Below are 13,301 nucleotides of genomic sequence, written 5' to 3' on the forward strand. Positions count from 1 at the left end.
TTTTGGGAAGTTACACAACTAAAGCCAGACCAAACTCCCAAATGAAATCAATAGCAGAACTCCCCTACTTGCTTAAGTGCAACTGAATCCAGCCTAGTACACACAAGAGCAGAGGATCTGTCCAGACTCCATGAAAGGAGTAATTGCAGTGCTGACACCCAACACTGATAGCTTCAACTCCTCATTGCTACCAGTCGGCTTCCCACTTCTATCAGACACTTAAAAAGAAAACTATATTAGCAGTGAAACTAAAAACGTACTCTCCAAGTAGAGATGAGGGTGTCAACATATGCAGAGATATTAGTACATTATCTCGTATTATCAATATTTATACAGATAACAGTAAATATTAAATTATTATGACTATTTATACAATAAACACCAAAGCAAGGAGCACCACCATCATCAAGAAGGGCAAAGGCAACACAAACAAGTTGAGAGAAAGAGCAACTAACCATGTAACATGCTAAGTGGGACAATCTCTCATGAGGAAACACCTATTGAATGCAATAGAGAACTAGAAAGCAACATCAGAAAACCAGAAAACAATTAAGTCAGCAGGGGGCTTCAAAATGCTTTCTCAGAAGAAAAGGCATCACAGTTACACTTAGCTTTATGTGGAGACAGCTGGAGGACAGAAGGGGAGGTCAAATAAGAAAAAAAGTATCCCAAAACAGAGTTTAAAAATAGTCTTGGAAGAAGAGATGGTCCCACTTCCAGTTACAGTGAAAAAAAACAAAACAACCCACCAACAAGAAATGCAGCACAATGGTATTCAAGAAGCAAGGCTCAGTGCTGCTCAAGAGCTGAGAGGAAGAGGAGAGGCAGGACAGAGACTGAGGACATTGCACCAATCCCACCCAATCCCACTGCCAAGCAACTGCAGACCTTTCCCACTCCCTGCTGACTGAGGCACAGTCCCAGAGCACATATCAGCACTTTGCATGAGGTGTCCCATTCCTGCACAACTGCGCACATACACCAAATGCAGCAACTCCTGAACTGCCTTCAAAAGACACACTGAGCTCCCAGTCAGTACAAACATTAACCTCAACAACTGCCAAAAAAGAAAATAAATATCTCCCTATTTTTTAGCGGCTAAAAGATGTAGGAAGAAGAATTAGCACAGCTATATATCTGACCACCATGACAGATACAAGCAGAATTCCAGATTTTCTGGCTTCTGTTTCAATACTTCAATCACCACTGACCTACATTATCTTATCACCTGCTTCTAATTTCCTCACTATTTCAATCTATGAGGTACTCTGGCTATTTTACTTCCTGTTCACTTTCCTGCAGAGTTAAACTTTAAATAACAATAAAAGAGACACTAGATTGTCACCAAAAAAAACCCAAAAACCCTACACCCTTCTATGTCCTAGCTAATGCCAGAGGAAAGACAAGATGCCACATTTTTACATTCATTGATATGAACTTTACAACAGGCTACATAACTTCAGCAATGCCCTAGGAAGTTATAATCTTTTATTTCACTTGTAGCATTTCTGCCAAATAGCAGATATAGGCTGCAGTAATACCTGTGATACCAGCATTCACTTGTACTCACATTACTACAGCTCTGTTTTTTGAGATACAGCCTCATCATATGTTTAATTAACTCCAAAACTCCTCCAGTGAAATAATGCTCCTACTATGGCAGAACAGACCCTTTCTCCAAAGAACTGCTGAGTATGATCTAGAACAAATTAGCATCACCTGCATTCAGAAGAAGCTGCTCTATCATTAAAAAATGCAATGAGATCAAACAACCCATCACCTGCAGTTACACAGGGCCAGTTCACAAACACAAATATTCACCGTGGAGAGGCGTAAGCAGCTTTACTGAGTGCCATCACTTTTAGCAGCAGTAAAGATTCGCGTGAGCCCGCACACTTGGGAAGCTGACGTTCCAGCCCTGAACTGCACCACCCAGGGTGAGAACAGCCAGCCTGCACTCCCGTGCCACCGTCCACAACCTGCTCACACCATGGCCTGACACACTCACCAATCTCACTGCACAGCCACTGCGAAGCGCTGTACACCAAGAATCAGAACATTTCTGCTGTCCCTTAATCTCTCACAGGACACCACAAAGGTACTACAGCGTCTTTCCATCTCCACCATGCCACCTTCAGGAAAACAGATCAGCAGTTACAGGAGCAGAAAAGAAAAACATCCAAAAAGGAAGAAAATAAAAGCTTTTTTTAATCATAAAAAGAGGAAATCGGAAAGTTATCTTACATACTGAAAACACAAAAGCTGGATCCCTTCACAAAACAATTACCCAACAATTACTTTTCACTTCTCAAGAAACAGAAATTTAAATACCTTTCCTCTCCTTCTCCCAGCACAGAAGACTGAAAGGGCTCACAATAACCTTCTCTGAAAAAACCCACAAAGTCTCCTGCCTTCATTCAGCTCTCAAGTACCCAACAAGTTTTCAAATCCTGTCCCAAACACCAGAGAGCACACAAGTAAACAGAAGAAAGAATTTGGCAACAGAATATGATATGCAAACAAAGGAAAAAAAATACCAAGTGTAGTTTACAGGAGTGGTAGCAGGGAAATGGGTACAAAAAGCTGTTGTGGTCTACCACACAGAAGTGAATCACAATAAAAAAAACGGGGAAATAAAACAGCACAAATTTCTCTGTCATTTTAGATGTAGGATGCTAGGAGAATCCCTTAAGGATTCCCCTGCATTTATAGAGGAAAACACACATATATTTTACAGTCTAAGCCACTATGGAGCAAACACTTTTTGACCACACATGACACTTTTATTTTTTCAAAGATGTTCCACTGGGATTCTGTGCTGTCCCGTTAATATTTCAAGCATCAGAAACTGAAATTTTTCGCTCAACATTTTTACACATCACTTTCAACACAATAAAACACACACCTGTTCCACCTGTTAACTTTAAAAACAATGTCTACTATAAAATAAATTACAACTTAACCTATAGCTGGTGCGAGAACTCAACCAGCCTTGAAGAAGGGACTTGAAGGCGCCCTTACAGACAGCAGCTCACTGCAAATACACTCAGCCAGACCGAACATCTCCTGCTTCCATTAAAACCCATGGACGGTAAGCAATGCAGACGCTGTAATACTCGGACCGCTTGTGCAGCCTAGGCAATAAGACACCGAGGGAAGGACGGGCACAAGTCCCGACTTCTCCCAAGACGGCACCGGGGCACATCACGAAGCAGCTGCTCAGGTACGCGCTCCCGCTGCCCCCGAGCTCCGGGGACGGGGGCCGAGGCAGAACCCGCACCGCCGTCTTCCCGGCAAAGAACGGCCCGGGCAGGCACGGACCGCTCCCGGCGCCCGAGCAGGAGGCCCCGGGGCGCAGGGCAGAGTTCGAAGCGGGCCGGACAGCCGCGCAGAGGCAGCAGCGCCGACAGAGGCGGCGAGAGGGCAAGGGGCGGCCTCGCGGACAGGGCGGCCGAGGCCCAGCCGCGGAGTTCGGGGCGGACAGAGGCCCCAAGAGCCGCGGGGCCCCAGGCGGCGGGACCTGGAGGTCAGGGGATGCCCGGCGTGGGCAGCGGAGGCCCGAGTCGGTCCCACTCACCAGGCCGGTCCCTGCAGCAGCAGCGGCGGACGGAGCCGGGCATTCAAAATGGCGGCGGCGCGGCCGCAGCACCGATACCGCAGGCGGAGGGATCCGCGCGCCGGCTCGCCCCCCGCGACCCCGCAGGCGCTCCCGACCGCGGGTGGGAGCGCGGCCGCGCCGGATTCGGCGGGAACGGGGCGGGGATGGGGAGAGCGCGGCGCAGCACCACCGGTGGCGGAACGGAAAATGCCGCTTGCACTACTTTTCCTGGCGGAAGCGCCCGTGAGGTTGGTCTTAGACGGAAAGGTGCGTCTGCACCGTGGCAGTCCCTGATGACGTCACGCGCGGGCCGGTCCCGGCAGCGCGCTCCCCACGGCGGGGCCGGGCGGGACCCGTGGCCCGTGTCCGCCGTTCCGCGATCGAGGGTTCCGAGGCCGGAGGGGCGCAGCCGCTCCGAGCCCGCCGAATCTCGCGCTGTTTAAACGCCCACGGGCGACGGGGGGAACGCGGTGTGCCGCAGTAAACGAGGCGTCTCTGGAAGAGGGTTCAGAGCCAGCCCCGCCCCAGGCGGCTATTCTGTTCCCGCTTCCAGGACCTTATGTCACATTAACGGTCACCGAATGAGGAGGAGCCCGGGCAGCAGCACGGACCCGGCCGGACACTGCGGGGGTGCGAGACAGGGCACGGGCACGTTGAGGCCGAAGGCTCCCGCAGGGGAGCCTGGCCACGCTGCCGCTAGGCCCTCGCTGCCGGCCAGCCTCTGAGAGAGTGCGCCTGGGGCGCGGGGCCAACAAAAGCCGCGCGGGGCCCCGCCGGGTGGCTCGCGCGGGGCGGCCGGGCCCGGGCACCTCCCGCAGGCCGGGCCCTCCGAGCCCCGGGCGGACGCAGCCGGTTGCCACGGCAACGGCGCAGAGGGTGCCCCGTGACGTCATCCGGGTGCGGCGGAGTCACGACCGCGGAGCGGTTCCGGCGGTCGGTGTTCGCGTCATTGACGCGCGCCGCGTCATCGCCGTGCGCCGCGGGTGGGGAGGAGCCGGTGCGGGCGCCGGGCGGGCCCGCGGGGCCGGTCCGGGCCATGGCGGGTGAGCCGCGGGCACCGCGCGAGCGCCGGGCGGGCCCGCGGGACACGGCGGGGCGGGGTGCGCGGCAGCGCGGCCGGGGTTTGGGGGCCGGGGCTGGGGGCGGCGGCCGGGCTCGGGCGTCTTCCGTCCCCGCGTCCCGACCCCGGGCCAGGGGCCGTCGCCGTGCCCGCTGCCGGAGCCGGGGGTCGGGCCGGCCGCCGCTCCCGAGGCTCGGACTCACGGCTCCCTCTGTTCCTGGCGCAGGTGAGGCGGCGGCCGGCGGCGCGGATGCAGCAGCCCGCGCGTGGCAGCCCCAGTGGGTGCCCCCATGAGCGAGCGTCGCGGCCGGGGCTGCCGGGACACCGCGCGGCGCCATGAGAGCGGGCCACGAGCGCAGCCAGGAGTGTCTCCCGCCCAAGAAGCGGGAACTTGCCGCCGCCAACACTGGCACCGAGGCGGGACGGGCGGGGGGAGCCCAGGGCTCGGGCGAGGGCCCCGAGTGGGCCCGCACGGCTCGGCCGGCTCCCTCCACGCCGCGCTACGGTCCTGGCGAGACCCCCGAGGCAGCGGCGGGGCTGACGGTGGACCAGTACGGGATGCTCTACAAAGTGCAAGCACCGCCCGCCACCTTCTCCCCCACGGGCCTGCACCCCGTGGTGAACGTGAGCCCCCTGCCCCCCGCCTTCAACGTGACCTCGCCCATCATCCAGCACCCGGCAGTGCCCTTCCCCTCCATCCACTATGCACAGATCCCGTCGGCTTCCCTGCAGCTCATCGGTTCCCACTACACAGTGCCCTATGCCGTCCCTCCTGCCTTCATGCCTGGTCCTCTCCTGTCTCCTTCCACCAACCTCGCTGCCCCCCACGTCCCCCACTTCGTGCCATACGCCTCCCTCTTCACGGAAGAAGCTGCTCCTTCCCCCCAGACTACCTCTCCCACCCACAGCTTCAACAAATCCACCTCTGCAGCCTCTCCTGGGCAGATGCAGCACCACACTGCGCCCCAGCCAGTGGACATGGCACCGGGGAGAATTCCTGTTTATTATCAGATGTCCCGCTTCCCACCAGGCTACTCAGCCTATGAGGCACCTGCAGCAGGTGGGAGCCCAGAGTCTCCTCAGCAAGACAGCCAGCTGAGCTCAGAGGTGGCTGCGGCCAATGGTGGGCAGAGGCCCCTGGAGCAGAGTGTGGCCAGGAGGCCCAGCGAGGCTGTGGACTCTGCCAGCAGTGCAGCTGAGGACTGTCTGCCCCCAGGGGCTGCAGCAGGATGTGTGGCTGATGGACAGTTCCTTCCAGGTTACCAGATGCTGGGAAGAGAGATCTCTGTGCCTGCTCACAGGAGCACCCCAGATGCTGATCTGGAGGTTCAGAGGGTGGTGGGGATGTTGGCATCTCAGGATTATCATGTTCTGGCTGCCCAGAGGAAAGATGACCCAAGCCCTTTGAACCTTTGCCATAATACCCCTGATGGGCAGGGAGATGTGCTGAGGAACACCACAGACGGGGCTGCAGCTGGGAACAGCCAGTCCCGGAGCCCATGCGGAATGTCCCCCCAAGAGACTGTTAGGCAGAGGCAGTTAGCCAAAGGAATGGTGATAGCCAATGGCAAGCCAGTACTTGTTCCCGTGGGATCTGAGCCTGTCAGGTCTTCCACTTCAGAAGCCCTGCTGAGGGAGAGCCCAGATGCCCAGTCTCAAGGAAATGTGCATGAAAAGGAGCTGGCCCAGTTGCAGCCACCCAGCTCCTCACAGCTGCCCTCTCACTTCATGAAAGGAGCCATCATCCAGCTGGCGACGGGAGAGCTGAAGCGGGTGGAGGACCTGCAGACCCAAGACTTTGTTCGCAGTGCAGAGGTGAGTGGAGGCCTGAAGATCGACTCCAGCACTGTGGTGGATATTCAGGAAAGCCAGTGGCCTGGGCTTGTCACACTGCATTTTGTGGTTGGGGAGCAACAAAGTAAAGTGAGCATTGATGTGCCCCCGGAGCATCCCTTCTTTGTGTATGGCCAGGGCTGGTCCTCCTGTAGCCCTGGGAGGACTGCTCAGCTCTTTGCTTTGCCCTGTCACAGGCTGCAGGTGGGGGATGTCTGCATATCGATCAGTTTACAGAGCATGAATGGCAACTCTGCTTCTCAGGCCAACTCCCCTCTCACGGATCAGCTGGTATCTGCTAGGGAGAGCTTGGAACGAACAGCTCAGGGGCCCAGAGAGCCATCTGACAGAGCTGCTGAAAGGAAGAGCCACACAGATAGAAGCAGCACGGTCCAGAGCTCCCGTGCAGAATCTTCTCAGCCTGAGGCTGGCAGTCTGTACAGTTTGGCCCCAGGCTTCCAAAGATACAGCATGCAGGCAGAGGAGCCTCGGCCCTCTCTGCTCCGTCCCTCTTTCATTCCCCAGGAGGTCAAGCTGTCTATTGAAGGGCGTTCGAATGCAGGGAAATGATCCCTTAGAGGTGTGAGCTAGGGCAGTCACAGCAGGTGAGCCTCGCCATCAGGTGGAGGAATTGCACAGACTCTGTCATAGGCTCACCAACAAAGGCTGCTCTCTGCCTTGCAGGAATGGCTCCGTTCCAGTTCCACGGCTGACCAGTTCCTCTTGGGGAGTCAGGAGGCCTCCAGTGCCTCAGGGAGTAGCGACAGGCTAGCTGGGGTGGGGAGCAGGGATGTGGTCATGAGTGTGTGATGAGAGCATTCCCGAGGCTGCTGGAGGCTGGGGCTTTCTCCCACCTCCTGGGATAACTGACTCCCTGCGGGGCAGGGGCCGAGCATTCGGGGCAGGTGGGGAGATGAGGAGGGCAGACTTGGCTTAAGGTAGCAGATAAAATTGCTGAAGATTTTATTTCTCCTTTCTCATGATGGGGAGAGATGGGTCCCCACTGGAGTTTAGGGGCTCTGCTCCCAGTATCCCCTTTCTTCACACATGCACTTTAAAAGGACCATTCACCGGTGGAGCTCTCAAGGGCAGGATGGAGGTGCTTCTCTGGTGGTTCTGATTAATGTCTCTTCCACTGAATCCAACTGCTCTTTCTTCTTGCAAAGAATGTACAGATTTGAACGAATCACAGAAATTCAAGAGGAAGGACCAAAAGGATGGGCTTGGGTGCAGGTGAATAGGGAACTTGAGCACTTGAGATGGGACACAAGTTGGGATGGGAGACGTTGTTTCCTGCTATAAAGTCTACTTAGTTGTTTTGCCACCAAATCAAACCTTTCTTCCCATGTTAGTAACTTTCAAAAAAAAAAAAACCACAAAAAAAAAAACCCTCCTGGGCTTATAGCTTTTGCAGAGGCTTAACCTAGGGATGAATGGGGTTGGATTTTTTTGTTTGGTTGAATTTTGGTTTTGGATATTTTATTGGTTTGGTATTTTTTTAAATCTGGAGCAAAATACATTCAGCGTTCTCTAGGGAAGGGTGAAAACATTCTTCTTCTGTGAGAAGACCAATGCTATTTTGTATTAAGTCAAAAAAATGTTCCAGATGGCTAGTTCTTCCCTGAAGGCAGTTTTCCTGAATAAGCTCTAGACAAGAGACAAGTGTTTGTGCACGTGCCGACAAGATACAAAGTTTGTGCTAAGTACAATTCTATTATTCATGTACGGACTCTAAAAATATCACAGTGTCACAGGGCATTTTGGAGTAATTTTGTGTTAGTTTTTCTGATGCTTCGATTCAGAGTTCCTCTGTAGAAAAACATGGTCAAATCAAGAGTAGTCTTTTTCATGGTGAGATTTAATACAATTATGTATGAACAGCTGATTGTGGTGGTAACACTATTGAGTGAAGTCTCCTGTAGTTACACTAATCTACCCTCTCTGATGGTGTGTTATGACACCATTGCTCAGCTAGGATAAAGAATAGTCACTGTTCTGGTGAAAAAACAGTTTTCACTGACTTAACCTAGATAGGGTATTCCTTGTGTTCAGGTGCCCATCTCTGTGCTAGGACCAGGCTCTGGAGGGGGCCTTTCTTAGTGTGCAGAGTCCTGATGTTCAGCATGCTGTTTCTGTCTCCCTGCTCTCATCTGCCTGAAGTTTGTCAAGTGTGCCTGACTCTTGGGGTGCCACTCCTCTCTGTGACAGAATGGTGTGTGTCAGCACCTCTCCTTGCAGTGGTGCTGTCTCAGGGCTGTTCTGCACTCCCCAGGAGTATGTCCTGTAACTGGTTGGCTTCTGCTGACCAGTTGTGAAATGGATGCATGCTCTGCCTGTGTATTAGGCAAGTTAGTCTCCAGAATGTCCCTTCCATCCCAGCCTCAGTCCTGTTTTCCTAGCACATTGCTAGCCATTTCTGTTGCCTTTAAAATGCCTGCACCAGGACAGGGCTTAGGTGAGATGTGTGCTAAACGTGCCCTCAGTGTTTGTGCCTCACAGGGTTCTCCAGAATGAGGATGCTGCCTGTATCACATGTAGCTGCTCCTACATGACACACTACTTCTGGTTTCATCAGCTGCATTTGGGATGTGTGAAGTCACAGTGACACTGTTGTGTGAAGATTCTGCCTCCTCAGGTGCATCAGCTGTGGGAACAGATGCTGTTTTCACAACCCCATTTGTCAGTGAAGTGTCCACCTGGGCCCCTTTGTCACCTGGGCGTGTCACAGCTTCTGCTGACTCGACTCTCCTACATAAAACTCTCTGTTAATGTTGGTAATTAGTACTTAATGCTCAGGATATCTGAGGTGTCTGCCAACAAAGGCAGGAGGCAGAGGAGCCGGGGTTCTCATGCCTGTTCTGTGCAGGGTGCACGCAGAGGGATTCAGGGCTGCGACAGGCACTTGAGAAAGGGATCTCGCAACAGACGGCATGTGAATGTAGAAGGGCTGGTTACACACAGAGGCAATGGCTGAGCAACTGATGGTGCAGAGCCCCTGGAGTGTCTCTGAACCCCGAAGTCTGTCTTAGAGTGAGGGTTTGGAGGGCTTGCCTTAACACCACGTGTGTAACTGTAACTCCTCGATCTCAGCCACACTGTGGTGTGAATGAGCAGTACTGACAAATGAGGCAAGATGCTGTGTGATTTAAATAGCTTTGTACTGTAGGCAGGTGAAGGGCTGTGAAGGTGCTTGCCCTGTTGTTTACCTGGCTGCTGACCTGGACTTTGGCTTGCTGCACCTCTGTTGGGTGCAGTCCTGAGCTCTGTGGAACAGGCCATGCTGAACTGGACCTTGGTGCTTTTATCCAGACTCCTGTCAGTCCTGCTGTTGTGTGTGTTTCAGCTGCCAGCTTTTCCCTGGAAGCAGTGGTTTGAAGCACAGCTCATGATGGGGGACTGAGATGAAGAATCTGTGTCTGGCTGTTTGCCTCAAAGGGTGAGCAGGAGAGGACCACTGGCAACTCTCCAGCTCAGCTCAGCAGTACTGGTATCACAGGAACCTGTCCTTACTGCACAGGGCTGTATGGCTTAGCACCATAGTGGTGGTTGTGCTGAGCACTGAGGCTCTCCTGGGACAGGGAGTGTGTGGGACAGGGAGTGTGAGGCAGGCTCTGCTGCAGTGAGAAAGGCTGTGAATGAGCCTGTGGAGGAGGCTTTTATTTCTCGGGTTTACAGGGAAAGGAGGAGATAAAGCCAGGAAGACATTGCAGAGTGGGATGGTTACCTGGGCTTTTCTGCTGGCAGAGATGTGACAGACTTCTCAGAGAAATATACCATATTCCTGCTGCAGTTGTCTAGGGTAGGAGAGCTGTGGTCTGTCCTGCCTGGAGGAGGCCCTGATCTTATCCAGCTCACACTCTGTAGCAGGAGTCCATGGGATGCAATAATGGGTGTCTGTAGCCATCTGTCCCATCCCATGGAACATGCCTTGGGTTAGCTGCACAGCAGAGCCAAGCCTGTCTCTGGGCTGTGCATTCACAGCAATGAGCGCTCATCACTACCAGACTATGCAGAGGAAGCTCTGTCTGGAAGGGAAGGAAGCTGCAGAGGCCCCTCTGCCTTCCCCTTCCAGCTGCTGAGCAGCTTTTTATATTGCACTTTTCACATTGTGTCCCTGTCCCCACCCCACATTTCAAGTCACTTTGTCCCATAGAGAACTAACAATCCTTGTTACTCAGAAAACATTGTAAAAGAAACTACAGCAGCTGGAGTATCCCAAATGCTAGTTCCTGCCCGCAGCAGCACACGTGCCTTCCCCAGCGTCACTCACAACTGCTCCCTGTCTTTTCAAGCTGTGCTAGAGCCTGACACTTGTCAGAAGCTACTAAGACAGCTACAAATACACATCCTGTACAGTTTGGCCCAGGGTGTTCCATATAGTTGAAAATGGTGATGGTCCAGGCCCTTCCACAGCCTTCTCACTGTCTGTCAAGGACAGAATTGCCCCACGGGTCCTGGGCTGCTGCCGCCCACCCTGCCAACATGCCCCTGGCACACTCGAGTTGTTTTGGGCTTTCATGGCACCTTAGCGCCAGGGAGGGTGTGCTCAGAGAGAGAGAGACATGGGGGAGCTGGCTGGGCTGCCCTGAGGCAGAGAGATGTTTGTAGATAAGTGCTGACCCCTCACTATAACCCCCAGTATATGGCTGTATTAACATGTAACCGATGCAGTGTATCTAAAGCCTTAGAACTAGTCAGGTGCTCCCCTCCAACTTTGTCCCTGCCCCTTTCCTCCTACCTGATCTTTAACAAAGCATTAATAATTCTAAGGATAATCTCTATTTTGTTGTGCTTTTTTTGTAACTGTTTTAAATAAATCAATTTGTACTGTATATTTGTACTTTGGTGAGATCCTTTTTCCTGTTTTACCATTTTAAGTCTGTACTTGCCTACAAACAGATTGTATTTTTATTGTTAATGCTTTTATGAATATTGCATTTAACTTGTTGACTCTGTAAACAGTATATATCTATATACATATATCTATATCTATATATAAACCAATAGCTTTTCCTTTGGTGTTTGAGACTTTTTGCTTGTCTACAGTATCAGTGGTTATTAGCATGTGGCTTCTCTGGATTTACAGTGATCTGGAGACTCATGTCAAGGGCAAGATAAAGGGTGACAGATGGATTATAAGTCATAATTCTGTGTTTTCAGATCTTTTGTGTTATGTGGTCTCTCCTGAACCCCTTGGAATAAAGATAAGGCGTTGGTGACATACAGGGAAAGTTCCAGCAGCAGGTTGCAGAGTAAAGGTACATCTCTGCTGGGCAAGCAAAACATGAGGCAGAGCAAAAGCAGATACTGCCAGGAGCAAACTGGGGGTTTGAGTATGAAAACGAACACAAGTAAGGATAAAAGTGAGAGATCAGAGAACAAAGGAGGATATGAACAAAGGAACATGGAACTGAACAGCTCCTTTACAGTGCCTTTTCCCAAAGAGAGCGAAGCAGGGATGGCTCCTGGGTGTCAGTTCTACATGACGAATGAACATCATGTTAAAACAGCTTACAGGGAGGAAACTAGATGTTGCAGTGGCAGAAGGAGAAAACTTGCACTGAAGAGGTTCAATGCTGTTTCCTAGCAGCATCCCCAGGGCTGACTGTGAGAGTGGTTCATTATTGCCAGTAAAATGCAACATTATGCATTTTGAAGGTAACTGTTTTAACTAGGGCTTTAAGGGGCTGCAATCAAATGTTTTTCAAACTGAAAAATGAGGGTTTTAAGAAGTCTGATCAAAAGGTTTTGCTTCTTGTTTTAACTTTACTCTTCTGATCTCGAGTATCAGTCATGTGGTCACCATTTCTGACTTAAAGAGAAACAGCCATCAGAGAGAAGACAGTACTTCCCAAGGTGTTTGATCCACTGTATGACTCTAGACCTCAACTGGAAATGCTATGAGGGCAGTAGGGGTTTTCAAGCTGCAAAACACAGAAGTGTGGCACACTGGCTTTTGGTGGGCTGATGTCTCAAAACCACGGAGCTAACACCATGCATTTTCAGGTGCTCATTCTTAAAGAAGCCAAAAACGGAGAGTGTACCACTTCTTTGCTCTGCCATGAATCCTTCTGTGCCACTGCTTTGCCTTTTGCAGTTTAAAGATGCCTAGATACCATTTCCATAGTTGCATAGTTTTAATAGTGATTTCTATTAGAACAGGAACCTTTTCCTGGAGGCACAGGCTACGATGACATTTTGCCTCCAGTACGTCTGTGTTGCTCTTGCACTGGGGACTCCAGCACTGGCCACAGGTCTCCAGATGTGGCCTCACCAGTGCTGAATAAAGGGAAAAGCAAACCCATAAAGTCCTAGAAACGGACCTACTCTATTATTTACCATTCAATCAACTCTTTCACTTGCAAACCTGAAATGCTGTTTAAGTGAAAATAACTTGTGAGTAAAGCAGCAAACTTGTTTGCTATTTGTTTACCTTGGCCAGCATTTCTTTCACTGTTTTTATGGGGTATCTTAAAACATGGCCTCAGGTTCCTTAGTTTTTCCATGGATGCCATTGCAACTAAATATGTAATGACAATGTTTAAAAAAAGGAGTGTGCACAGGCATTTCCAGATGGATATCCTCCCTTGTTTCCTTTTTACGGGCAGAAACTGCAAAGGATTTACTCCTGGAGGACTTTGTGGACTATCTGTCTTCAGCTCTGTAATTCATGCTGCAGTAAACAAGATCCCTTTTTATTGAGGTGGATTTCACCTACAGCAGAACTGCAGTAGCCTAGACCCATTTATAGGGCAAGGGCCCAAAACCAGGACAAAGCACAAAAGGTAAAGAAGGGGACTAATACATGTG

General features: G+C 51.6%; 2 protein-coding genes across 5 annotated transcripts in view; one reads left to right on the forward strand and one right to left on the reverse strand.

The window, feature by feature from the left end:
* AP1G1 (adaptor related protein complex 1 subunit gamma 1) overlaps positions 1 to 3,792 on the reverse strand; it is a 38,861-nt gene extending 35,069 nt beyond the window's left edge. For 2 of the 3 annotated variants that reach the window (XR_010346446.1, XM_064386190.1), the window contains exon 1: positions 3,578 to 3,790. The gene's annotated coding sequence lies outside the window, so the exon portion shown is untranslated. Of the gene's footprint in view, positions 1 to 3,577 lie in introns of all 3 variants that reach the window. The other variant, XM_064386191.1, reaches the window with a different exon arrangement.
* On the forward strand, positions 3,745 to 11,504 carry ATXN1L (ataxin 1 like). Of its 2 annotated transcripts, none has more exons than XM_064386193.1 (2): positions 3,745 to 3,846; positions 4,885 to 11,504. In XM_064386193.1, exon 2 carries the CDS (start codon positions 4,995 to 4,997, stop codon positions 7,059 to 7,061), a length of 2,067 nt encoding a protein of 688 aa, XP_064242263.1. In that variant the 5' UTR covers positions 3,745 to 3,846; positions 4,885 to 4,994; the 3' UTR covers positions 7,062 to 11,504. The 2 variants fall into 2 exon arrangements, with proteins under 2 accessions (XP_064242263.1, XP_064242262.1); XM_064386192.1 differs by lacking the exon at positions 3,745 to 3,846 and adding an exon at positions 4,507 to 4,641.
* Positions 11,505 to 13,301: the final 1,797 nt, after the last annotated feature.

Source organism: Passer domesticus, chromosome 12 (assembly GCF_036417665.1).
Source record: "Passer domesticus isolate bPasDom1 chromosome 12, bPasDom1.hap1, whole genome shotgun sequence".
Taxonomy (NCBI): domain Eukaryota; kingdom Metazoa; phylum Chordata; class Aves; order Passeriformes; family Passeridae; genus Passer; species Passer domesticus.

What these genes read in the sequence shown, in the direction of transcription:
- ATXN1L (XM_064386193.1), top strand. Translation starts at nt 4,995, where the DNA reads ATGAGAGCGGGCCACGAGCGCAGCCAGGAGTGTCTCCCGCCCAAGAAG.